The following is a 27,952-nucleotide window of genomic DNA, read 5'->3' as shown; positions in this document are numbered from 1 at the left end:
AGGATTCGTGCCTGCGAGCCCGCTCACCTGCTCCTCCTGTGCATGCAGTGAGTGTTTTAACCACAGCTATTTTACAAACCCATTTCTGTCTCACCCTACAGTCCAGTTGTCCTTTCAGGAGGTGCCCACCTGCCTTGGTGCTTCCCTGCAGAGGGAAGGAAATCCTGAGACTGGAGCAGTTTTAGTTCCTTCTGCTCCTTCAGCCTGTCCTGGGCATTTGCCTGAGGTATCTTGTCTTTATTTCGGCTGCAACCACCTCTCCTTTTCTTCCCTTACCCTGTGTGAGCCTCTTCTGGGTTTTTTTCGGTTATTATCAAAATCACGTGGAAATCATTTATCATGAGGTGGATTTACAAAACACTTTCCCAAGTATTTTGTATTTATTTTTGGTCATGATAAAAGAAGTGAAATGTGAATAAGAGGTGCATGTCCAAACACTGCAGTTGGACATCACTGTGCTGAGTGCACATATGTGTCAATAGAAGGATTTTCCATGGCACAGCTTTTCAGTGTGGATCTCTGAATATTTTTTGGAACACTCACACCGAAATGGCTCCTTGAATCACAGCAAACAAAACCTCAGTGCTTTTACTCCTGATAGAATGTGCAGTTTTTAGCTATTCACCTTTGTCCAGCTCTAATGAAAAGTATATATCCCATTGCTGTCTGAGCCACCAGAGCTTGCAGGGTAAGGGATGATAATCTGTCAGAAATAATTAAAACCTGACTGTACAGAGCTTTCTTGCCTACAAATTGCTATCTGTGTTTTTACTGAAACTTCAGCACCACATAAGGAACAGATTTTCAAAGTCTTTTCAGGGCTTTTGGAAGCCCATTTTTCTTGCACTGTAATGGGAATTGGATACCACATCCTTAAGCAACTTTGAAAGTTTTGTTTAAAATGTAGGATTTTTCCCCCATCTTTATGATTTCTGTAATGTAACTACATTTGTAATATCCTTAACTTGCAACCAAGACTGTTGGTAAATTTACATTCCCAATACATGTAATTCTTAGATAAGCTCAAAAGGTTTTCACTCTCTCCTTTAATTATTTTAACAAGTAAACAAAACCCCAAAACCAGCACCTCACCCAAATTTGGTGCTTCATGGCAGTCATCACCTTTCTGATCTCTTGCTTCCCTGTGCATGGGGAGCCCCTGTGTGTGCAGGAATTCCTGAGCTCCCGGGATTTCTCTGCATTGGGATGCTGAACCTGCCAATACTTTCCAGAAAAGGGGTTCAAGTCCTCCTGGAAAGAGGATGACTCCTCTGAAACTTCATGGTTTTTTCTTTTGTTACATTTAGTTCAACTTTTAAATCACTTTACCACTCGAGTGACCAAGACACAGGGAGCCTGGCCCCTGGATTTAGGAGCTGTCTTGCCATGATTTCTCTGAGATCTGTAAATTTTTCTACTCTTTTATTCCTTGCTTCTCTTCTTTACAAACTGGAAAACTGGTTTTTGTATTATGAGATTCCTCTCTAGATCTTTAGAAATGTTCGCAGATACTTATAAAGTTTTGCAAATGTTTCTTAAAATACAGTATTTTATGTGTGTGTTCATCTTGCCTGATACTGGAGAGGCAGAGACAGAAATGGGAATTGCTGTGATTGCCTCTGTTCACTCACGAGTACTCTCCAGCTTTTATATTATTGCTCCATCTTTCAGCATCCAAATGCAGCCCTGAACCAAAGAACAGATGCAGACAAAAGTGCTTGGAATGTTGGATGAAGAGAATTCCTTCCACAGTTTTAATTTTCTCTTCAAGCTGTCACCATGGCTTCTTGTTTTTCTTTAAACGTCTCGAAATTGAAGGATAAAGATTTTGCTCTTTTGCAAAATATCCTTTTTATGATTTTGGTATTGGTGTCAAATCTGGGTAGTTCAAGTTCTTTTCTATTGCTGTGTATGGTATATACTTGTAAAGGATTTAGTGCAACTATAAACATCTCCAGAACTCCCCATAGTAGGGCTAAACGTGAATTATGGACTTGTTAGAATGGGCTATTTCTTTAGGGCAATCTGAACCCGTATAGCTCTTCATAGAGGTTTGATGAAGTAAATCAATGTCTGTCTGTAAATTTAAATTGAGGAATTGCTTTGGTAATTGCATTGTAATGTGCCTTTTCCTGAGCAAATAATACTAAACATTTAGATGTTTTAAACTGTGTTATTGAGTTTAGAACTTCCTGAAAAAAAGTAGTTGATGTTGTTGTACACATTCCTTAGCCTGTGAATATGGAAAATCAATAATCAGGGCTGATTTTAAGGCATTTAACATCTCTTCTTCGGGTCCTCTGTTCCCAAAACTGAAATCCTGCTGCGTGACAGTATTGAAGTGGTGCTGGTGACAACTCCTGCACCATGGGCTGCCCTCAGTGAATGTGAGAGCTGAGAGTGAGAATCTGCACATTGCACAGCCAGGGGAGAGAGCTGGGCACAGCTGGGCACAGCTGGACTGACCCAGCCACTGACACTGGGGCACAGCTGGGCACAGCTGGGCTGACTCTGACACTTTGGGGCACAGCTGGGCACAGCTGGGCTGACTCTGACACTTTGGGGCACTCGTGGCTCCCAGGGCAGTGAGGCAGCAGCACCCTGGCAGAGTCCCAGGGCAATTTGGACATGCTCTCAGTCACAGGAGGTGGCTTTTGGGGATGTTTTTGGGGATACAGGGCTGAGAGCTGCACTCGGTGAATCTTTGTGGTCCTTCCTGGCTCTGCTGCTTCTGTGATTCTGTGGATTGGATGTCGTGGTCAGGAAGAGGTGCCAGGGCCCCCAAGCCAGGAAATCGTGGGGACTTCTTGTTTGACCAGGCTGGTACCAAGTGCAGGGTGTCAGAGAAAGGACCGGGCTCTGCTCTCTGTGCCAAGAACAGGACAAGAGGCACAAACTGACTGCCAGAAGTTCCACCTGCCCAGGAGGCAGAACTTGTGCCCTGGGCAGAGTGTGCAGAGAGGCTGTGCAGTGTCCCTGCCTCCCTGGGGACATTCCAGATATTCCTGTGCCCTCAGCTCTGGGATGGAGCAGGGAGGTGGCCCCAGGTGACCCAACCTGAGCCAGGCTGGGATTCTGTAAGCCCTCCCCTGGAGCCAGAGCCAGCTCTTGGGTGGGCACAGGAGGGTCCATCCCAGCCCCCGGGGGGCTGCAGGGTCCTGCCCCTGCCCCACTCCCAGCCCTGCCCTGCAGAGCCAGGGGAGCTGCAGGCTGTCACCATTCCTTGTCATTGCCTGATTCAGGGTCCCTCAGAGTGTCACTGGTAAAGCAGCCATGACTTTTCATGGGGATTTTCATCTGGGTTCAGATATTTTTGTGAAATTCTTACCCAGTCATGGATGCTAACTTGCTGTCTCTTGGAACCTTTTGTAGCTTATTCTAATTAATATTCACTTACCGTGAGTTGCAGAAGAATATTTGTTCTTGGAACAAATTGTTCAGTCAGTCAAGCAAGAAGATAGAAAAAAACAACCCCAAGTAGCAGTGTTTGATATGACACAATATTTAAAGGTATCTGACAGATAATAAACCACCAGGGCTCACAAAAGCAACTTTTCAGTAATTTTCTAGAAGGGGTTGTTGCACAAACAGAGGGGAAGGCACCTGGAATATGACAATTGGTATCATTTTATTTCTCCCTAGAACTCTAATACTGTAAGAATAATTTTAATATATTTCCTTGGGTTGAAAGATGAGTGCAGGTTTTCACATTCCATAAGTGAATTTTGTTTAATGAAAACCATACAAGGTGTACTTCTATATGCTGACTTGAAATACCATTTAGCAGCTAACTTGATATTTTAAATATGCATGTGTTTATTTTCTCATGGCATCACAGAAATCAGACTGGAAAGGACTTGAAACATTGCTAAGGAATTCAACAAAACCAGAATGAGAGACGTTTATTTCATTAACAAGATTTATGAAGGAACTAATGAGCTCTCTCCTCCTTTCTGCTGGGTACTTATTGCTTCTGTAGGATCCAGAGCACTTCCAGAATCCCCATGAAATGCAGCCCAGGGCCCTGGTGATTCCTGAGTGTGCTGACACAACCACCTCTCATTGCTGCTAAAGCCAGCAGCATTCAGCATTTCTGTTGTCTTCTGCAGGCTGGGAAAGGAATGGATTCTCACAGATCCCCCAAATCAGGGCCAAGATACAGCCCTGGTGCAAATAATCCTTTGCAAGGCTGAAATGCCTGGGGAGCCTTCAGATTGCTCATGTTATATTTGCAATAAATGAGTTTCTGCTTGTGAAATAGATGTAACAATATCAGGACCTAGAAAGGCTGGAAAAGTAGATATTTAATGCCCTAAGTTCTCTGGAAGATCAGCATTGGGATGGAGCTGTGGGGTTTTTTCTCTGCAGGAACTTTAAATGTCACCAGAGTGGGTTCAGAGGCATCCACAAGCTCAGCATGTCCAGCAGCACTGCTCTCTTCTTTTAAATAAATCACTTCTTCACCAGCAGGGTTGAAAGCCCAGCAAAAAGAGAGATCAGCTGAAAAAACAAACCCCCAATGTGTCCCACTGGGCAGGCTCCAGGAGGAGCCCTGAGCCTGGTGGCTCTGCTGCCCTGAGGGGTGGGGCTGTGCCCAGGCAGCTCCACTTCACCCTCAGCTTGTATCACTTAAGTTTAAAATTGTGTTCCCTGGCAAACCAGAAAAGATTTCCAAAGTATTAGACACCCACTTTTGTGCTGGAATTTAATATGCAACTTTTTATTGGAAAATAATCGTCCTTGTCTGGCGAAATCCACCATGCAATATTTCTGTTAGTAGGCATAATGCAATAAAGACAGGGAGGGCTATTTATCACTACAAATTTTGAGGATTTCAGGATTCTTTTTATTATTTTAATATATTTCTTTGGTATTAAATCAGAAAAATGATAAATTACACCTGTCGAGGCTGTTTTTCCTTTTTCCCAGAAAATGATGTACAACCTAATTTCACTGGTCATTTTGGCTTTTAAAGATATGTATTTTTTTCCTATTAAAAACTCTACCAATAGGGTTTTTTTTTAATAATAATACTGAAGTACTTTTTATTTCAAACATATGAAGTAGTTTATAACTACTTCCTGGCATTGCAAACTTTGGCCTTTTCACATTATATTAGAGGTTTTTTAAAGGCTTTAAGTATATATTGCTTTGAAAGAAATAGTGTATTGTTAAGATGCTAGATCCAGTGGATCAATTTTCAGTATTTGAAATAGATTAAATTGTGGCTCGCCTGAAAGGTTAAAATAATAATTTGTTTCATTTCAGTACTTTCCTTTACACCAACCAGATTTTACACAGTCTCAGAAATTGGTATTTTTCTTTTTTTTAACGTATATTATAATCTTTTTCTGAAGGATTATGTAGAATTAAAAGCAAACTATAATTTCAGCAGCTGCCCTACATAACAGGAAAAAAAATAAGAAAAACCATAAGAAAGTATCAACAAAGGCAACAAATGATTGGGGTTGGTATCAGGGTTTCCATTGCTTCCACAATTATTTCAGGTTTGCATATTTTGAAATATATTAGTCCAATTTGATTTCAAAGCTCAGTTATTTGAATTATAAATCATTATGTCCCTCCTAGCTGATCAGTTGTGAAATATCTTTGAATTCATTTGCATAATGGAATATGTTATTCATTCCTTTATGTTTGTGAGGCCGAGTGCTCTCTCACACACGTTTAGTTCTTTCTGATAATGAACTTTCCCACTCCATGTTTTTGTAGCAAAATAGCTGCAATTTCATTATTATTTTGTATGGTGACGTGGGGTAAAATGATTTTAGTCTCTCAAACATTCTCAGTCCCTGTCTTTGTTAGCCTCATGTTTTTAAAGGCTCTTCCCTGTCATTGAAGCTTTGCAAAATAAAGCCAGGTAATCCCATGCTGGATGTTAGACTGACAGACAAAAACTCTCAAAACTGAATTAGGAGATTTTCCAATAGCAGGCAGCTATAAAGCCTATCCTTACAGTGTTACCTGTTTCTAAAGGAGCTTCATCTGCCTAAACTGAAAAGGAAAATTATTTATTCTTATAAAAGTTCCCGATCTCTTTGGTCAGGGACGTGCAGGGATGGCAGGGAAGTGAGAACCCCGCTCAGAATCCCCAGTGGCAGCAGGGAGTGTGTGGGTGCTGTGAGCTCAGGGTGCTCTGGGTCAGTGCCAGAACCTCCCTGAAGTCAAAGAAATCAAAGTCCAGGGCTCAGCTCCAGCCTTGGCCAAGTGCTGGGCACGGCTTGGAATGGATGTGATGCATTTTTATCTCTTGTAACTGAAACGAGTGAGATAAAAGTCATTTGGTTCATGTGTCCCTTCTGTGACTAGACTAGATCTGCCATGAAAAGGAATTGCTTTAATTAATAACAGATTATTAATGCTCCAAGGAGTATGTCTAGGAGTATTTGCAGCTGAAGCTCAGGCTGGGTTTGCCCAAAGTCCAGCACGGAGCCCCTGTCCCTGCCGGGTCTGCTGCAGGTGAGGATGCAGCTCAGGGCTTTGGGCACACCCTCAGCAGCTGCAGAAAGTCCTTGAGCACACATTGGAGTTTGGACACTCTGTAATTTCGAAGCAGTAAATTATTGGATGTAGCTCCTCTGCTTTTGCAGCAATGTGGAAAGGCTGCATGAGGGAGGAGAGGAAAAGGCAGGGCTTGGATTGCCTCTGCAGCTCTAAATATTGGCAGCTTGAATTGCAGGATCACAGTCACCTCTCTCTGAGGATATTTGGCTCTTTCAGTTCAGAAGATGTGTCATCCTAGCTTCCAGAAAAGCTGCTGCCTACTATGATTTTTTTGGTGAGCTGTTGTCTGAGTTTGTCACTCCCTGGTGACTGCTCCTCCTGCCATTTTGGCTTTTTGGCATTTTTCTGTCATTCCTACTGCTGCACTGGGGTGAGGGATGTGGTCGGTCTTGGCAGTGTCCCTAAAGGTAAGGAGTGGCATTAGGCCTGGTTTAGAGATGGAAACTGAGCTGAAAAGCTCACACTAACCCTGCACAACCAGTTCACCACACAAGAGACTCCTCCTAACTCCACTTGTCACTCGGTTTCCCCATGGAGAGAGGAGGCAGAGAAGCCCTACAGCCAAGAGCCCCTTGAAGAACATAAATTCAATTCCTGCTCTGAATTATTCTCAAGGAGAACAAGTGTGGGAGAAGCTGCTCCCCTCATTAGCACCTAAAGATGAGGAGGAGAGGGCTGGTCCTTGTGCACATTGCCATTTCTCGGGAGTTGTCAGAGTTACCTGTTCACAAAATCAATCCAGACTTCCAGGACACCTTTCAGCTGTCGCTCTCTTTCCCTCCTCGCAGCATCTTGTGTCTCCCAAACTCCCATCTTCTGGAACAAGTGAGGCAGAGCCACACAAATAATCCCAGCACAGCCCAGGTTCATTTCCAGGGCAGCTTCACTCTTTATCCCTAATAGGTAGAGGCAGAAAAAACAATATGTGAACATAAAGGATTGTAATTTAAATATCATAAACTCCACAAGTCAAAGGATCTATTTTATTATTGTAGTTTTACATTTACCGTTTTCTAACTGTTGAATCTTGATTTTCCCATGTGGATATTCTTGTAGGGCAGTGAACAAATGCTGCAGGTGAACAGAGGAAATTCCAAAAGGAGAAAAGTGTGAGATGTGGACATGAGCCAGTCCTAGGTACAAATCGTTTGGATCGATGATTTGTGCTCTCTGTAGCTCAGTAAAATTCTGTCCTGGCTCAGGTTTTCGTTCCTGCAGGTCCCATGAAGTTCCCATGGTGTGGAATTTCTCCATGAAAGCCTCGAGCCGACCCCTCTGAACACGAGCAAAGATGAGATTTGCTGGTTTGCTCTGGTTCCCTTTCCTGCAGAAGGTGAGGACGAGTTTGGGGATTTCCTGCTCCCCCCGACAGTTTGGTTTAAGGTCTGACTCAGACACCCACCCCTGGTTTGGAGCAAGGAGAAGCAAAGTTTTATTTCCATTGTAGGGGAAGGAAAGGTGGGGCAGGAAGTGAGCAGCAGGCTCAGAGCTGTGCTCTCAGTGCCCCTGGGCTCCTGAGCGCCTGTACCTGCGTGTTTATTTTACACGGATTTATTAACAGCTCTGCTTCATTAGGAATTCACACAGCACAGATGCAAAGGCTGGGAGCGCTATCCTGGATAAACTTTGCACACTGATTTTCAGAGGCATTGGGATTTCTCCAGTGTTTTGCAGATCAAGGGACCCCATTTAAGGCTCATTTATAATCAAAGAGACAGATTTTTCTTCACTGATAGCTTATCTGTTCCATATTCCCCTTTCCCATGCAAGTATCCTGTTTGTGTACATTAACATATTTATTTGGGGTATGAGGAGACATGTAACACACTTGATAAAACACTGCTGCTTTAAAGTATTTTTTTCCAAACAAGAATTTATTATATAAATCAAGACTTTATTAAATGGCTGGGCATATATGTATAAATTGGAACGGGTCTTGAAGTATTGCACCCTTAAAGTGAACAAAGTGATTAGGATAACTGATAGCTAAATAAGGTTTTTATGTGCCTGTGGGAGCCATATTAGGATTGATTTGACAAGGCAGTTCAGCTGTGGCAACAGTCATAATATCTAACACAACATTATGTTTTATTAGTAAAATCCTTAAGTGTAGCAAGCTGTTTGTGTCAGAACAACAGTATATTTTAGGGAAGAAAAAGACTTAGTGGAGAGAAGGTGCATCATCAGGAATGATAATGTATGAGAGCACTCCTGCATTAAAGAGATCTCCTCCTGCCATCACCGAATCCATCCTGAACTGCAGTGCTCACTTCAGCTGAGCAGGCTCATGTTGGAGAAACACGAGCAGTAATTTTTAATTTGCTCTTTTAAAATACGGTGGTAACTTGAACACTGCTTCATTGTATTTCTCTGCTTTTTTCACGAGGAAATAAACAGACGTGCTGGAAGTATTTGGTAAATAATTGGCTGCAGAACGTGGCTGACATTACCCAAAGATGTGCAGTTCACAGTCATTGCTCGAATGAAGACAATATTTTTTTTTTAAATTCTACTAAGGGTTATTTCGACAATTATTTAATTCTGGTTTCCTCCTTTGTTGTTGCTTTATGCATTTAATTGTAATCACTTTTCATGTATAAAATAGACTCAGTTCACCTGTCTTGGACTCACCTCTCCTATGTCCAAGTTATAAATCCTAAAAATTAGAACGAGGAGGTGGTGTGGTGGCATAGCCCTTTCTGTGGGAAACCGGATTCCTCTTGTGTGGGGATTGCATTTATTAAAATCATTTTGCCATTGTCCTGTCTGGATTGCTTGAAACTGTCTTAGCAGAGAAATTTTAATGGAGTGCCAGTGATATATTCCTAAACTAGCAAGTTCTTAACGACCCTGGAAAGTGACTGCTTGATTACACTTTAACGGTATTTGCAAATAAAATCACAAGTAATTAAGGGGAAATCTCCAGGCTTTTGAGCAAGTTTGATGCATGATAACTGCCTGATTCAGCTTCATCTAGAGTAATGCTGTGTAGACAAGAGCTGCTGAGATCAATAGCAACATAATGATAGTGGCAGAATTAAGTGAGTAACCTGAGAAGTGTGTCTTGGAAATGCATGCAGCTGCCACCAGGCAGGGCCACACAGTGCACTGCTGCTCCCGTCCTAAATGTTCATCAAAAGACGCCCTGCAGGAAAATGGAGTTAGATGCTCTTTATTGCTGATCGTGTCTCTTGCCACATTTATCAGGGAAATTGGATTAGCAGTTGGCAGCTGCAGGTAGACAAGGTTCTGCAGTGATTAAATATGCAGCTTGGCTGCATTTGTTGTGACAGACCTTTAGTAAATTCTACTGTAAGCACCATCTGTCTAATTTGTGTAAGGAAAACTTGGTGCTTTAAGCTACTGATAAAGAACTAAATGCTTTATCATAAACAAAACTTTTGCTCTAAATTATCTTAAACACAATTTATTAGGTTAAAGCTATTTTTCTATCATAATGAATAAATAATACATGCAAAAGTGCTTTCAGGTACTTCATTTTGCAAGTACTGAAAACAAAAACAGTTCAGTTCTTCAGTAAAATGCTCAGTATTGCCATCCACGGGGAGATGACACTGTTAAAACATCACTATGAAAATGGCCCAGGACTGCCAAATTCATTTAATTTGTGGGTTTTACTAGGACTTTCTAACTGGCTAGGGTTTTTTTAGGTTTTTCATATTTCTGAAATACACCACTGAAAACAGTTGTAACAAGAGAGATCTTTCTTTTTAAAACACTTTTGTAACCATTATATCTGCATACTAAGCATATGGCCAGGTTTCTTTCTCAGGGAAATCAAATGTAATTGAAGATGGCTGAAGTCGTTAAAAGTGTTACTTTCCTTTCTTCTTTCTCCTTTTTTGTTGTTGTTTTGTTTGTTTGTTTGTTTGTTTGTTTCTGCTACTTTCTTCTTCAGGGTTTTATATTAATAGGAAAAATTCCCAGCATTAAAACAGTGCCCAATTTTCTCCTAAGAATGTCAAGATTTCTCCTGACAGTGTGGGTAAGTAATCTATTGCCTGGGCAGCTGGAATCTCAGTAGTACTTTGTTTATAGTTGTGACATCACCAGATCTGCTAGGAACACATGGAAAAGGGACCTGAAGAAAAAGCAGTTAAATAGCAACATGCTATCTTTAGCTGGTTTGTAGAAACTCCATGCTGTTAAATTATTTAAAATCGTTGATTTTCAGCTTGCACACATTAAAAGTTTTCACACTAAGTGCCAAATGTTGCAAACAGCACTTTAACAGAATGATTTTGCTTTGATCCCTGTAGCAGTTCCTGAATAATTTATCACAGGTTATTGCCTTAATTCTGGAGAGGGATAGAGCAATAAAGGCAGATGAAAACACTCCAGTTGAAACACCTTGGGGCCTGCTCATTCCTCTGACACGGCTCTTTTGTTGGAACTATTTAGAGGTTATTAAGATGTGTCTCCAGAATTAAGAGTATGCTGTAAGGATGAAGACAGCCATCTTAATTCTAAAGACAAAGCACAATGACCCTTCACCTTTTTTTTCCTTTGTTGTTATTATATAGTAGAATTATGAGGGTAATATTATAGCTGCACCCAGTAGTGCCACTACAGCTGAGGGTCTGTCAGAGTTTCCATTAGCAGCCCGGTTTTGGGGGTGGTGGGTGTGAGCAGGCTGGGCTCTTCTGGATGGCCTCAGTCACACACCTGGCACGTGCTGCCAAGCCAGAGGGGCTTTTCTGGGAATATTTACATCTCCAGCTCCTTCCCCCTGAAAAAAATCCACTGAAAAATGTGCTTCAGGACTTTGAAACAAAATACCTGCATTCGTTTTTAAAATGCCTTTGTTATAATTAAATCTTAAGGAAACCCGGCACTGACATTCAGGGAAGGACATTCTGAAACTGAAATCTGGGCAAAATTGCTTCATTAGCCAGAAGGGTGCCAGGTCTGAACCCAGAATGGGCCAGGTCTGAACCCCAGGATGGGCCAGGTCTGAACCCCAGAATGGGCCAGGTCTGAACCCCAGGATGGGCCAGATCTGAACCCCAGGATGTCACAGCTCCTCTTGTTGAGTTTCCTGGATTTGCTGCCCTTTTCTCCTCTCACTCTCTGGGCACGGCTGGCACCGTTTGCTGGCCCAGGAAGGGCTGGGGGGCAGCTGGGAGAGGAGCAGCAGCCTCAGGTGTGACTCAGGTGTGTCTCTGGCTCAGGTGTGTCTCAGGTGTGTCTCAGGTGTCCCTCAGGTGTGTCTCAGGTGTCCCTCAGGTGTGTCTCAGGTGTGTCTCAGGTGTGTCTCAGGTGTGTCTCAGGTGTGGCTCAGGTGTGGCTCAGGTGTGTCTCAGGTGTGTCTCAGGTGTGACTCAGGTGTGGCTCAGGTGTGTCTCAGGTGTGGCTCAGGTGTGTCTCAGGTGTGTCTCAGGTGTGACTCAGGTGTGTCTCAGGTGTCCCTCAGGTGTGTCTCAGGTGTGACTCAGGTGTGTCTCAGGTGTGTCTCAGGTGTGTCTCAGGTGTGTCTCAGGTGTTCTGTTGCTGCTGTTAGAGTTTTGGGGTATTTTGCAGCAGTGTCCTGACCGGGTCAGGATCCATCTCGGGGCTCTGGGTTTTTCCCGGGGCTGTTCAGCTGCTGCTGGCTGTGACCTCACACAGCTCAGCTCTGATGGATCCCAAATGAACCCTGCTTTGCTGGGCTTGTGCAGAACAAGAACAGTAAATGGAAATCTTGAGGACATTTGTTAAGCAGTGTGATTATGGGCTTTTTAATAACAATATAATAGAAAACCAAAAAAATGGGGTTTATGTAGCAGCTCTTGTCCTCTCATTGGAATCCGAGGTGTCTGAAGCTGCCTAGTGTTCCTGTAGGCTCCCAGAAACCTGGGACTGCAGTGCAGAGGAAGTTGGACACCCACTTTTATTGACAGTTTTTAAAGTCTCACAGCCAAACTGGTCTGTAAATAGATTTGCAGAAGAGTGTTTTCTTGAAGCGTTTTTTGCAGGGGCACAAGAAGCCTGTTGGAGGTGCCTTGGGCTGTCCTTTCCCAGCCCATGTGCCACCAAGGCACACGAGGGGAGCTCTCTGTCCCCGAGCAAAGGCGAGCTCCTGGCTCTCCTCCCCTGCCCCAGACCTGCAGCCTCGACATCTCCTGCCGTGGGCCAGGGAACCAAAACCCGAGTGGAACATTTCCACTGCTTGTGTCTGCTGCTGCATCCCTGGCTGCCTTCAGAGAGAATGTCAAATATTGCAGCCAAGTGCTTTTAATGGTTGCTGCTTTGGCCACCTTGTCTGCTGAACTGTGATTTTCTGTGCAGACAAAGCAGCACACCAAGTATGAAAATCCAGAGGAGTATAAAGTTACAATTTTATATTGCATCTCCTCAGTATTGAACACTTCCTCTCCGGTGATTTCAGAGTCCCATTAAAGTTAATGAGAGTGGAGACCTCTGAGCATCTTTGCAAGTTCAGGCCATTTCAGTGCACAACAGAAAGGAAATGCAAATATTAAAACGCTCCCATCAGCCTCGGTGGTGTTCGGTAAGGAACTCCATTTGTCCCGGGATAAATCCATGTCTGTGGCACCCAGGCCAGCCAGGCTGATGAGTCTGGATGTGAAAAGCAGAATCCAGCCTGGCCTGAGCTGGCTGGAGCAGTTTCCAAACATCAGCCATCATTTGTTCTCTGTGTGATCAAGTAAAATGAATGTGTGACTCTTACCTTTTGTATTTGTCACACCATAAATATTGCAGTGGTAACTGAAAACCCTGCCTTTAAAGAGGGGACTCCTTACTGTTTGTTTGTTTTTTTTTGCCATGGTTCTATGATTTTTTTTCCCAGTCTTTGCAGAACTGTGACCTTTTTTTTTGTAAAATGAAAAGAAGTGCAAAACCCACCTGCAATTTAGAAAATTATGTGTGAGTGAATCAAAAAGTTTGTTTATGTTGTTAAAATATTTTTCATTCACTGGTGTTTCTTATTGATGTCTATTAATTATCCCGAAAGCATCCCCTTAGTAGGGGCTAATTATCTGCACAGGGTGGTCTGCAGCCACACTCCAGCCATCCAAAGGGAAAAATGCATCCCAGAACTAATGCTAACACAGACTGAGATTTGCATCGTTTCCTCTAAACTGAAAAGTCATTTTTTTATATTTTTAAAAGAAAATTTACTTGAAAAATTACTTTTAAAAACCTCAACAAAACGACAAAGATACGTTAAAATAACAATATAATGGGAGTCTCAATGCAGCCTTAATTGGAGCTTGTTATGAGTATCAATTACTCCTACACCATTCAAAATATTACAAGCTTAAATTAACATTTTATTGTTATTATCACTTTAAATATATTAATACAGGAAGCACTTTTAAACGTTTATGCATAGTATTCATATATAACGTTTTAATTTGCATTATTCATTATGAGAGCATATCAAATAATCCAAAGCGTTTCTAAGCATTTTCCTAAGGTCAGCACTGGAAATCTTGTGGAAACCTTTTATTATCTGAGCATCTTCGTGGTTTTACTGAAAAATAAAGGAGCTTTGAGCAAGACATTCAAACCCACGTGTCAAACTCAGACCCGCGCCCATTATCGGCTGATTATTGCTCCATCTGCTCGCTGCTAACGTGAAAATCAATTTGGGAATCTCGTCCTGCTGGCAGGGGGCTGGGCTGGGCACAGAGCCACCCTCAGAGGGGACAGGGACAGGGACAGGGGGACAGGACAGGGACAGGGACAGGGACAGGGACAGGACAGGGACAGAACAGGGACAGGGACAGGGACAGGACAGGGACAGGGGGACAGGACAGGGACAGGGACAGGGACAGGGACAGGGACAGGGACAGGGGGACAGGGGGACAGGGACAGGGACAGGGACGGGGGACAGGGACAGGGACAGGGACAGGGACAGGGACAGGGACAGGGACAGGGACAGGACAGGGACAGGACAGGGACAGGGACAGGGACAGGGACAGGGACAGGGACAGGGACAGGGACAGGGACAGGACAGGGACAGGGGGACAGGGACAGGGACAGGGACAGGGACAGGGACAGGGACAGGGACAGGACAGGGACAGGACAGGGACAGGACAGGGACACTTGTCTCTTGTGTCTCACTGCTCATCTCAAACCATCCAAGGGGGCTCCTGCCCTCTGTACAGCCCGAATGTTGTCATAAAAAAAGAAAAACCGCCAAACCTGTGTCTTTAATTCCAAACACAATGTACCTACATTTGCTTTAACATCACAAGTGCATTAAAAACACCATCCAAGTGCTATCTGGGGAGATTTCTTTCTCTGGTATGAATCATGTCTTTAATTTAGTCAGTTACTTTCTATTTATGTCAAGTCTATTAATATCACAACACCTGCAGTTGTCTTGATCCAGAAGAAAATGGACTTCTGCAAACAAAATCAAAACCTTTGCATTGTAGTTTTCTTCAATAAGTGATGACAAAGAACTCTGCTTGTTTTAAATATTGTGTACATTTTTAAACTAGCACATACAATAATGCCCCTGGTATTTTCTTAACCCTACAGAGAAATATTTTGTATTTTTATAAATACACCAACTGAAGCTCTTTCTCAGGCACATAGTCATGCTGGAAATAAACTGCTGAAATACGTAGTGAGAGATTATGAAAATACTTAATTTATCATTTAGCTCTCACAAAACTATGACAATTAATTATGTGCTTGCTTAATGGACAGAAAAAATAACATTTAAGGACAATTACATGGTCTACAAGAAACCAAGCTTTTAAAAATATTTTAGTCAATTGTGAGGCTCTTTTCTTCACTAATAATCTTCTTGGTGAAGAAAGGGAAGTGCATCGATATCGAATCCCAGGTAGGAAATGATCCTTTCAGGACTGGCAGGATGTGCAGGAGCCCCTGATGGTCTGGGTGCCACCAAATCCCTCTTGGAGACCCTTGCAGCCTGCAGGGATTTTGTCTGTGCCGGCTCAGTAGTAAGAAAGCAAATCCAAAACAGAAAGCAGTGGAGTCTTTATTTCTCCCAAAATCGGTGGAAGGCATCCCTTATTTTCAGTTTTAGAGGACTGGAGGGGAAAAAGCCCCACAACAAAACCAACAACAAATCCCCGGAGCCCTGAAGCCGGGCTGTGAATTTACATCTCATTTCCTAGTGGGCACACGGAACTTTGTCAGGAGCCTGTGCTCGTGTCACCCTAAACTCCACAAATCAGGAGGGTGTGGAGGCAGCTGGGGGCAGCTCCCAGCCCGGACTGGTTCGGTTCTGTTGCTTCTGTTCGGGTGCCCTGTCCCGGGCAGAGCTGCGAGCCTGCAGGAGCAGCGGGAGCCTCGTGGCTCTGCTGCCGTGGGAGGGATGGACACGGCGAGCATCCAGATACACAAACCCCAGCACCATTCGGGATGTTTTCAAATTAATTTATTCCTTCCGCTTCGTGGATTAAATTAATTTCAAATAAACGAAAACAGCATCCGACTTTTGGATTTCAGTATTCCGTACTCTCAGTAAAAATACATAGAAATGTTGCTTTGTGTGGAACTCAAGGCTCAGTTTCTTTTCCCTTGCACAGGTTCCAAATGTTTAGTGCCTGCTTCTGTTCAGTGGATTTCTCCTGGTTTGGGCAAGTCCAGCTGCACCAGGTTCTGATCCCAGCACTGCAGCACAATGAGCTGGGCAAGATCACAGCTCTTATTTACTGCAAATGGGAAAAGAAGAGAGGGCCAGGTGCCAATTCTATCGTATCAAGTTTTAATATCCTTTAATTAGCACATTTCTTTTTTAGTTTCAAATATATCATCAGAAAATGGATTTAATATCAAAGAAAAACTGTTTTACAAATATTTTATTATGTTATGTTTGAGACCCCAGTATTTCAATATCAAAAATGGAAAATACAGAATATTATAACAAATCATTTCTGTTTACTTACATTGGTTCAATAAATAAACAATACAAAGAGGCAAGAGATCAAAGACAGCTTTTAATACATCATAAGGTGATGTTTCCTCTGTATTGAATACTAGCAGAAAAAGTCACTCATAAATCATTGTTAGAAGAATGTCCTGATAAACTTTCCAAGTGATCGTAGGAAACTCTTTGGGTCTCGGGCCCGTCTGTAAGAAACCAAACCAGGCTGGGTGAGGCCTCGCCTGATCGCAGGGTTTAGGATCTAAGCTTTGTCCAGTAGATGGCAAAAATGAGCAGAAATAATTTCTTGGGAGTCCTGGCGGTCGGGGAGGAGGGAGGGAAGGCGCCGCTGGGTTTTAGAGCAGGGTGGAGGTGTCAGCTCCTGGTGCAGGGCTGGGCTGCAGGTACCAGGCTGCCGAGCTGCAGCAGCCGTGCTTATACTAATTGAGTTTCTCCAGCAAATCAGGCTCCTTGGAAAAAGGCCAAAGGCTTTTCATAATTGTATTGACAGGAAAATGAATATGATAAATGGTGTTCATTCAGCTGAGACAAGATTTATAGTTTTCCTCTGGCAAGGGATGAAGAGAAAATATTTATAATAATAGTAAAATTTGTTTTAAAGTTGTATTAGGTGATCTCTCAAAAGACTTCATTAAAATATTTCCAAATATTTTAAGCAGCTTTAGGTGTTAAGTGTAGCATCTTCCCAAAGTATCAGAAATGTAACAAGTGACAAAGCATCCAGTAATGAACGATGAAAAAAAAAATTACACAAACAAACAAACCAACCAAACCAAGAAAACCAACCCCCTGGATATGAAAGTCATTTATTCTTCCTGAAATATTGATATGTCAAGCTGTCAATGACGATTGCAGCACCACAGCTTGGGAAGTTTATTTGTCTTTGTGTTTGGAACGGGGGCTCTGGAGGTCGCAGGTCAGTCCTGACCGGGCAGGTGTGGCCTGGCACCCACAGGTAGACAGGAAAAGTGACTTTTACAACAGGGCTGATTCTCCTCACGTGTTTTATTCCACTTCCAGGCTGGGTCACATCCTCAGTGTTTATTCTGTTTTTTCCATACCAATACCAGTCTAAGGCGCTTGGTCTGCAGTCAGGCACGTCCCTGGAAATTCAGTTGTGAGTTCAGGGAAATGTCCTCCCTCCTGCTCCTGTCTCTCAGTGTTTGTTACGGGCAGGGGGGAGCCAGAGCTGCCCTTCCCTCCCAGCTGATCCTTGGCTTTGAGGATTTCTGTTCTCTGGGAGAGACAGGGACTGCAAGAGGAAAATGGGCTGGAGGAAGGAAACCATTCCGTGAGAGCTGCAGCCGCCCCTGGTGTCTGGAGGAAATTCCAGGGTGCAGCCCCTGCCCTGAGCTCACAGAACGGGCGCCTGCAGGGACAGGGCTCACTGAGAAATCCCAGCTGAGCTGGGGCCAGGTGGGGATTTCTGGGACAAGCAGGACAATCCCTGTACCACACTAACAGTGTTACATATTTGTGTAAATTCATGTCATATTTCCTATCCAAATGAAACCGTGGACAGCAGTAGGACGGCTTCTTCAACATTATTCTGATTTTGAAGAACTAAATGTTTGAGCTGTGTGTTTTAACCATTCGGGATTAGGTACAAGCTTGAAAGAGCCAAACTGCTGCAGAGCCTGAAGTTTCCTGATCACCAGAAGAGAATGCATTTCTCATGAAGCAGCAAACTCTTTGGAATAGCAGTTCTTGCCCACTTCCAGGGACTCAAACCTCAGTAGCGTTTTTTGTAGCTTGAATTCCTTTGAGCTCAAACTGACTGCTCAGGTTAAATTCATGCCTTACCCAGATTCCTCGAAGCTTGTGGTTAGAAACACTTAAAAATAATACTCTGCTTAAAACCAATTTATTCCACCTTATTGGATTTATAAAAGAAGCAATAAATTGCCAAAGCCTTTCTGTTGACCCTGGCTTTTATAAAATTTAACTGTAGTTTCCAGTCCTCCCTGGTCAATGGATATGGACTCAATGCTTCAAGTTTCTGAATTAAGACAGCGAATCATCCTGGATCTATCAGCCTTTGCTGCTGGCTTCCATTTTGCTTGGAGGGTTTGGCTGTCAAGTTCCTCTCCTTGCCATGAGATCTGGAAAGGTGATTGCTGTTATCCCTTGAAGCATCTATATCATCTATATGATTTATATCATTTATATAATTTATATCATTTATATGTACATCTACATCTACATCTATATCCATGTCTATCTATCTATCTATCTATCTATCTATCTATCTATCTGTCTGTCTATCTATCCAGAGTTAGTTTATCATTTAATTGTACTCTGTAATCAACAAATGTGTTTGTTTGTCTGTCTGTTTGCTGGTTTTACAAGTGAATCCATTGCTGTTTTCAGCTCTGATGGAGATCTGAATATTTTTCTGTTATTTTTTGGATCACAGCATTGAGGTGTTGATGGATCATCTCCAAACAGAACTCTTCTCTTCAGAGGAGAGTGGAGAGATGTGTCCATGGGTAGGAATTCACTGATGGCTCCTGTGCAGTGCAATCCTTGGCCTGGTTTGTGGTGCAGAGGTGCTGGAGCTGTTACTGCTGAGCAGGGCTGGCTTTGGGGAATGCACAGCAGCACTGGGAGGTGCTGCAGCCTCGGGAGCTCTGTTCATCCCTGGGTTCATCCCTGGGCTCATCCCTGAGCTCATCCCTGGGCTCATCCCTGGGCTCATCCCTGGGTTCCTCCCTGGGCTCATTCCTGGGCTCCTCCCTGGGCTCATTCCTGGGCTCATCCCTGGGCTCATCCCTGGGTTCATCCCTGGGCTCATCCCTGGGTTCATATCTGGGCTCATCCCTGGGTTGCTCCCTGGATTAATTCCTGGGTTCCTCCCTGGGCTCACCCCTGGGTGCTGCTCGTGTCCCCTTTGCCCACGCTGCCCTGGCAGCTGCAGATGTTTCCAGGCTGCTGACTGATGGCTGGGGTTGATTTTATGGATTCAAATTATATTCCAGCACTTCCGAAACATAATGGGACCATAACAGCTCTACCCTGGAGCGCTGTTAAAAGTGTTTCTAATCATTTGCTCCATTTTACTACTCCCACTCACCCTGCAACTGCAACAGGTCTCTGACAGCAGCAGTTTGTATTACACCCCAACTGACAACGCAGCTGATTTCACTTTCTCAGTATTTAGAAATGAACATTACCAAGTTTTTCTAGAGAAACCTCATTTGCTGTTCATGTAAACTGGAAGAGCCATTAATGGCTTGTTTCACTTAAAGGAAGAAAATTGTCACATCAAAGTTGTTTTTGCTGCATTCAGGCTGATTTTAGGGTCTGGAAATTGTGTGTTATACAGCTGCCTTTATAAAAAACTTCAAATATGATGTTGCATTTGATCTGTCAGACATGGAAACAGTATCTGTGCAATGCCTAAAGCGTTTATTTGTAACAAAAAAATACACACAGGTAACTTTCAGTTTTTGCAAAATAATTTTTGTTTCTTTTGCAAATGTACTGTTGTAAGCGACCAAAATTTTTCAGCTGTGTTCCTAAGTAAATGTGTTAAAGTGATGAAGCAAAATAAAAATAAGCTTTAAAATGTGTGAAAGATAAAAAGCAAATCTTTACATTATCTAAAAAAATATCAACTGTAGTCATGATGATGATTCAGCCCTATTTGTTTGATGGTACATGATCTCACTGCAATCATATTTTCCTTTTTATTTTTTATTTTATTTTCTTTCCATCAGCTTTCACTATCCTTTCTGCACTTAGGAAAAACATAACCATATTATTGGGCATCCATTCAGCTCAGCTGTTGGCATCAAGTTTCTAAACCTTGCTGAGTAAACCACACGAGTTGTTTCCAACCTGCTTCATTCCTAATTCATGCCTAAAAAATTCCCAAAAACCTTTGTGAAGAAACCTTCTGCTTTCCATTGCAGCTTTTCTGGCGTGTATGCAGTTGATAAAATCCCCAGCCCTAAGGTTGCTCTTGCACTTAAGGAGCAGACAGGGTTTTGTGGCTCAGGCTGGGATTGAAGTGTGTGAGCCCAGAGCCAGGAGGAAAACGGGAGCAGCAGAGCCCTGGGGGCTGGGGGAGCTGTGTCCCCATCACCCTCCCTGCTGAATTATGGGGACACCCTCAGGACTGTGGGGCACCTCCCCAGGGGTGTGTGCCACAGAGCAGGGGGAGTGAGCACAGAAGCAGAGTGGGGTGGGCTGGGGGCTCCTGCTGAGGGTCACTGAGAGATCCCTGATGGTCACACTGTGATCCCTGATGGTCACTCTGTGATCCCCTGATGGTCACTGAGAGATCCCTGATGGTCACTGAGTGACCCCTGATGGTCACTGAGAGATCCCTGATGGTCACTGAGTGACCCCTGATGGTCACTGGGTGACCCCTGATGGTCACACTGTGATCTCCTGATGGTCACACTGTGATCACTGATGGTCACTGAGAGATCCCTGATGGTCACACTGTGATCCCTGATGGTCACTGAGAGATCCCTGATGGTCACTGGGTGATCCCTGATGGTCACACTGTGATCCCTGATGGTCACTGAGTGACCCCTGATGGTCACTGAGTGATCTCTGATGGTCACTCTGTGATCCCCTGATGGTCACTGGGTGACCCCTGATGGTCACTGGGTGACCCCTGATGGTCACACTGTGATCTCCTGATGGTCACTCAGTGATCCCTGATGGTCACACTGTGATCCCTGATGGTCACTGGGTGACCCCTGATGGTCCCTCTGTGATCTCCTCATGGTCACTCAGTGATCACTCACAGCTTTAACAGGAGGACTGTTCTTCATCTCCTCCAGGAGAGACATTTCGGATCAGCCACCAGGTGAAGCCAGAGAAGGGATGGAGATGTGGGAGAGCCCCCCTGCAGCGTCTGTGGGGTTTGTTGTGCTGTAAAACCTGCAGGGGAACAGCAGGCTGCCATCACTGATCCCCCTGAGCTCAGCTGCTCAGGTTTCTGCTGGGTCAGGGACTGCCAGGATTCCTTCAGGGCAGAGCCCACGCCCGAGCCCTGCCCGTGTGGGAGCAGGGATTTCACCAGCTGGCACAGCTGGCACAGCTGGCACAGCTGGCACAGCTGGGCATCACTGCTGGGCTCTGGGCACTGCAGTGGAGCCACTCAGCCCCGTTTCACATCTCACACTGCTCTGGAAGGTTTCCCTGCCCACTGTGAGTATTTCCAGACACTGATCAGCACTGCTCAATGGCTGTCAGCATTTTGAGCTTTTATCACCAAGTGGTCGTTTCTGAGATTTCTGTTCCAGTGTCCAGAAAGATGCAACTCCTGGAAATGTGCTATAGGGATTCATTAATAATGTATGATCTTCTAAACATACAAATTCCTATAAAAGGACTGATATAAAGGAATTTTGCATTATTTTCAAATGCCTTCCTGGAAATCTTAATAATTGTATTTTTAAGGAAAACTGCAATCCATAATACTCTATGATCTTTTAAAGTGCATTCATCTTTTAAGCCTGTGTAATCTTGGCAGACATCTGGGGAAAAATAAACAAGCAAACCAAGTGATGATCATAAAATTCACTTTGAGTTCTTGAACAATGTTTCCAGACCCTAAATTTTCCAGTTCAGAAAAACTGTGTGATTTAGATAAAAGAATGAACTCATACACACCTTCCATTCCTTGGACTCAGTTTTCAAGTTTTCTTCTGTACCATTCTTCCAAGTAACTTAAAATCGCAAAAATAGTTGAGATTCTCTCACTCAGCATGATTTTATGACTGAAGTATTAGGAAAAAAAAATAAAAAAAAGAAAAAAAAGAAGATGCACAGCAAATGTCAGGAGATGACACCAGGCAGAATGTGCTCATTTATCTTACCCAGGCAGGCAGACCTCTCGTGTGTGCCTGCAGCTCATGGGGGCTCCTGAGAGCTGAGCAGAGGCACAGCTCAACTCAGGAGAGATTGGGCTGGAATGGATGTGATAATCATTTCCTTTTTCAACGGAGAGAAACACAAGGTGATGGAATGAGGCAGAGGGGGGAAGAGAAGTGAGCATCTCTTTCTTTCCTCACACTGCCCTTGTGGGGTGGTGCTTCCTTTCAGCCTCTGTTCCAATTGATCCCTGACTGAGAGGATTGCCACAAGCTCTGCCCAGGCTCCTCTCATCCCTAAGAATTTCTGTTTTCCAGCACCTGGACAAAGCCCAGTGTGAGCTGGATTCCAGCTCTGGGGCCTCTCCTCCCTGCCCTGCCCTTGGCACTGAGAGTTTCTGGCTCTGCTCTGTAGGGAAGGACTTGGTCCCTCTCTGCAGAGGGTCCCTCTTAGCCTGGCTGCTCCTCTTCTGACAGGAACAGAACACAAACCAAAATATGGCTTCATTGTACTGTGCTTCCATTGGTAAATGACATTTAAATTTGTTTTAGAACAGCATTTTTCCTCCTGCAATGATATCTAGAAAATGCATATAAAGGTATTGTTTCCAGGAATTTCATTTGCACCAAACAAAACACAAAAATTAAAATTCCTGGTTAAGTCCTAGGTCAGCTGGGAGTTTTCTTGCTATGTAAAATACAGGAACATAAAAATGTGATCTGAGACACAGCTCTGCCCAGCGAAGGCTTTGACAAGGACCTGGTGACTGAAGTGATTCAGGTGATGCTTCTCAGCATTGCTGACATCAGGGGCTTTCTTCCTGAGTCTGGACTTCACCCATCAAGGCAGTTTTGGGTCACACAGAGATACTTCACACACACGTGGCCTTCTTCAGGTGATGCAGATCAGCTAAAATTTACACGTGGCTTCGTTCTGGTGGGCCCTGTACTGCTGTGTGCAGGAAATGAGTGGAAATTACTCTGAGACAAGCACTGGTCACCCATTTCCAGCTTCAGTTTGTGATGTCTCTTTGTGTCTGAATGACCCCCATTTCTTTTCTCTAGGAGCTGTAAGGTCTGTGCTTGGGCTGAAGAGAGAAGGGGAAGAAGAGAGAACTGTGTTTGGGGAGGGTGAACATACACAAAACCTCGTGAGTCTGGATGCTGTGACCTTTAATGTTAGATTGGAGTGGAGACTTTCATCCCTAGACTGGCATGCAGTGACTCCACGTGTTTGAGTGAAAACACAAAAACCCCAATGCCTGTTCTGAAGATAAGCAAGCGTGGTCAGTGTTCAGGGAGTAGAACTGAAAGATGAATTTTTGTGTAGTTCTGAGGAGGAGCACCTGGGTGAGTGCTGAGCTGTGCCCCACAGATCCAGCTGTGCCCCACAGATCCAGCTGTGCACACACAGATCCAGCTGTGCCACACAGACCCAGCTGTGCCCACAGATCCAGCTGTGCACACACAGATCCAGCTGTGCCCACAGATCCAGCTGTGCCACACAGATCCAGCTGTGCACACACAGATCCAGCTGTGCCACACAGAGCCAGCTGTGCCCACAGATCCAGCTGTGCACACAGATCCAGCTGTGCACACACAGACCCAGCTGTGCCACACAGATCCAGCTGTGCACACACAGCTCCAGCTGTGCACACACAGATCCAGCTGTGCTGCTGAGTCCTCTCCTGCTGCTCGTTTATCACTGCAGGCACTCTGGGGTGCCTTTGCTGATGTGCTGTGCCCAGATGTGCCCAGCTGTGCCCAGCTGTGCAGCCTGGCCTGGGATCTCTCAGGCAGGCCCTCATCCCTGCCCAGCTGCTGGGTCCTGTCCTGGAGCTCTGAGGGAGCCAGAGGGGTTTGGAATGAACAGGGAGGGGAGGATGGAGAGGAGCTGGAAGGGTGCAGTTCAGCATTCTTCATCCCCAGCACATTTCACTTTTAATTGTGTGTGCAGGTCTCCTCACTGTGTGTTTTTGAACTCCCAGTGGCACAGCAATGATGTTTCCATGCATCCTGGGACCATCCATTTGTTGTTTTGTGGTTTCTTTACATTTTAGTAAACCTCTTCCCTTTCGTTAGGAGAGGCTGACATAAAAATAATATTTTCAATATGCTGTTTTTATTTATCTACATTCTGTCATGATATACTGTGATGTAAGTTTTTAATTTTGCTTCAGCTTTCAGCTGCTGTAGCAGTTACTGCTCAGGGTCAGAGAGGAGGTTAGCCACAGTAGCACAAAACAATTTCCTGTGCTCACAGCTCAGGTAGCATTTGGATGTGGATTAAATTTTACCACATTTTCCAGTAGCCAGACACAATTATTTCTAATGAGCTTTAAATTGCTTCCAGAACATGTATTTCAAAACTTAGTGAGGTAATCCATTCAGTGTCAACTTCATAAGATAATGGGTCTTCTTCAGGATTTTGGCTGAGCGGATTCTTGCAGGCTAGCAGGTATTGGTGAGCACAGCTGAGCTGGGCAGAGGCGTGCTCAGCGCTCTGCTCTGCCCTCCTCATTCCTGGAGTGCTGCTCCCCCCGTCTATTGTGCTGCATTTCTAACTCGTGTTGCAGAATTGCTTTCGTTCAGCAAATTGCTCTCGGTGCTGGGCACGCTCGTTGTGCTCATTTGAGAGCTTTTATGCACATTTTGTGGTTCTGGAAGCTTTAAAAAAATCACTTTTTGAAGATGTCTCTCATCTTTACGATTCACATTTTCCTTTTTTGTCTGGGCACTTCTTTGCACTGCCCGACATTCCAAATGCCTGGAAGTGTAGCCCAAGCCATGTTTATGGGCAGTGGTGAATAATAAAAATAGGAAAGGGGAAAAGGCAAGAAACACTTCTTCTCTATAAATATGATACATTCTCACAACCTTTGTTTCATCTCACCGAAGTCTTTTTATATCTTCATCCAATTCACACATGTTAAAATATGATTCAGGTGCATTATTATCATCCAAAGCACTTACTGGTTGGAAATCCAGAAGAAGCTTTGCTGCAATGACCTCACTGAGCCATGGGAGATCATTCTGTGTCACAACTTCTGTAAGAGCAGGGAGGAGGAGAGCTGAGGGAAATTGGGGGTGCTGGGATGTTCCAGGGCAGGGGGGAGAAGAGCTGAGGGAAATTTGGGGTGCTGGGATGTCCCAGGGCAGGGAGGGAAGGGGAGGCCGTGGGATGCTCCTGCAGTCCCAGATTGCTGCTGCCTGCCTGGGAACTCCCCTCTGCACAGACCCCGAGGAGTATTTCAATAATTAACTCATTAATTGGCAGCCCCTTTCTTATTCCCACCAGAATTTTGCATCACCCCTGAGTCTCAGAGGGTTCATCATTTTTGTGAGTGACTTTGCTGTCAAGTGCAGAGCAAATCGTTGGATTAAAGGAAAATACTGAAAATTTTGAAAGTCAATGTATTTTAAGGTAGTGAGATGCAGTTTCTCCCACAGTAAGAAGAAATTGGTGCAAGCTGGATTTTTTTGATTTGATTTTTAACTCAGCAGTAGCACTGGGATTTCAGTGATTAGTCTCTATAGAGTTTTGGTTTTGACAGGAGCTATGAATTTCAAACACAATTTTTGAATTCAACACGTCAAAGGTCACTTTTATGTTGATTTAATTTCTTTAAATGGTTTCTTTTAACAATAGGAGTTTATAAAATTGCATTTTGGTCTTCCACTACAGGGATTATAAATGTAAGCATATCCTCAGTAGCTGAGGAGTTGTTCTTGACCTGATTCCAAGCACCTCTGTAAATTAGTTTATGTTCAGTAGTATCCATTGTGTATAAGAATATTCCCCCGAAGCTCGTGCTAAACGTTACAAGTGGATCATTGTTGTTGTACCTGCTCAGGCCTGGCTCTGCAGTCCGTGTTCTGTTCAGTGAAAGCTGGAGCTCTGCTCAGGGCACTGCTGGATCCTCCCTGGCCCTTGGAGATGGATCCCTGGGCACAGAGCAGCTTTCCCCTGCAAAAATCACATTTTACTCTGCCACGAGCCCCAGGCTTCTCGGTGCCCCTGGGGAGGGATGGGTTCGTGCTCCCTCCTGCACAATCCCTTCTGCATTTCATCAGGGCTTCTCATTGCAGGAGGGGTTTTCTGAATGCAAGAATTGCCAGGAACGATGAGCAGTGACAAAAGCAGGAGTGGCCCAAGGCCAGCCTTGCCCAGCTCACAGCACGGGCTCAGCTGAGCCAGGCTTTGCTGAGCTCCTGCACTGCCTCAGCTCTCGCCCATTAATTGCCTCAGGTTGGGGAAAAACTGTCATGAAGACAAATTCCCTCTGGGGTGCTGTGAAGATGAGCATTAAATTGTTACAAGGTACTTGGAAAAGTTGGTAATGAGACCTTGAGCACAGAAATCTGTGCAGAGGATTGCTCTGGGATCCAAAATCACTGCTGCTTGTTAATAGCAGCAAAAATATTTACCAGTCACTGTTATTTTTACATTAGAAACACAGAGCCGAATTAAAAAGTCGTTCCCATCTGTGACTGGTAAAAAGAGGTTTTTTTAAAAAGACATGTTTGATTTCTGAAGACATTCAGGGTGTGTGAGCATCAGCAAGGGGCTGAGAGCCCATTCTGGTAATGGGTCAAAACCAGCTTTTGGTGGGGCAGGAGAAACTTCAAAGCATGAGCTGGAACTGTTCAGACTGAGGAACTCACGCTGGTCTGGCTGTCCCTCACTGGCTGCCATTCAGAGCTTTAATTTAAATTTTGTGTACTAATTGCTTAGTGGCTTTAAAGCTCTAGTCATGCTTACCTAACAGATCTTTTACCTCTTTTACATCTTCCAAATAGTAATGAAAACAGAGGCAAAAAATAAGTTTAGATAGTGCCATCGAAATGTTTTAGATTTGCAGCTGCTTAAATCTTTTTCTTTCTTTCTTTCTTTCTTTCTTTCTTTCTTTCTTTCTTTCTTTCTTTCTTTCTTTCTTTCTTTCTTTCTTTCTTTCTTTCTTTCTTTCTTTCTTTCTTTCTTTCTTTCTTTCTTTCTTTCTTTCTTTCTTTCTTTCTTTCTTTCTTTCTTTCTTTCTTTCTTTCTTTCTTTCTTTCTTTCTTTCTTTCTTTCTTTCTTTCTTTCTTTCTTTCTTTCTTTCTTTCTTTCTTTCTTTCTTTCTTTCTTTCTTTCTTTCTTTCTTTCTTTCTTTCTTTCTTTCTTTCTTTCTTTCTTTCTTTCTTTCTTTCTTTCTTTCTTTCTTTCTTTCTTTCTTTCTTTCTTTCTTTCACAGATAATCAGATCCTCTCTCATGGGACTTTATCAGAAGATCAGGTTCCTCTGCTGAGAGTCAAGGGCGTTTCCATCTGTTCCTCTCCACTCAAATCAGCCTCATGTGGGAATTAAAGCAGCTTTGGCATCTTCAGCTCGAGCAGGGATGACCACTTTGACAATGTACCTGTGTCAAAATGCTGCTTTCAGCGTCCCACGGTGACCTGCTGAAAGCAATCACTCATCCTGGGAGTCTTCATGTGAAAAATGAAATAACACCACCACAGGCTTTGTATTGGTGCAAGGAGAGGGATCTAGAACAGCTCAAATGCAGTTTTCAGTTCACTTACTTGAATTTATTTCTACAGTGACAGCTGAAGTACAGGTATGACTGAAGTGCCATGTGAAGCAGGAGCTTTCTGAGAGCTCTCACTAGGCTTGTAAAAGAGAGAAATGGGTTTTTTTCCCCTTTCTATACTAACAAACCCATTTTGT

General features: G+C 43.8%; 1 protein-coding gene across 12 annotated transcripts in view; it reads left to right on the top strand.

The window, feature by feature from the left end:
* LOC148222069 (ran-binding protein 17-like) overlaps positions 1 to 27,952 on the top strand; it is a 95,630-nt gene that overhangs the window by 43,006 nt on the left and 24,672 nt on the right. For 6 of the 12 annotated variants that reach the window (XR_015807051.1, XM_088173995.1, XM_088173987.1 and 3 more), the window contains one exon: positions 27,480 to 27,842. The exons of 3 other annotated variants lie outside the window; for them this stretch is intronic. Coding sequence is in view for 6 of the 9 variants with exons in the window: in XM_088173987.1 (XP_088030113.1) it covers positions 27,480 to 27,592 (113 nt within the window). In the remaining 3 variants the exon portion in view is untranslated. Of the gene's footprint in view, positions 1 to 7,578; positions 7,660 to 7,740; positions 7,856 to 10,441; positions 10,529 to 12,910; positions 14,222 to 16,058; positions 18,333 to 23,313; positions 23,400 to 27,479; positions 27,843 to 27,952 lie in introns of those variants that run through there. 3 more of the 12 variants (XM_088173992.1, XR_015807055.1, XR_015807056.1) reach the window with 3 other exon arrangements.

This window comes from Sturnus vulgaris, chromosome 15 (assembly GCF_052056855.1).
Source record: "Sturnus vulgaris isolate bStuVul1 chromosome 15, bStuVul1.hap1, whole genome shotgun sequence".
Lineage (NCBI taxonomy): Eukaryota > Metazoa > Chordata > Aves > Passeriformes > Sturnidae > Sturnus > Sturnus vulgaris.
The sequence above is the reverse complement of the archived record's forward strand: the minus strand, read 5'-3'. Positions and strand labels throughout refer to the sequence as shown.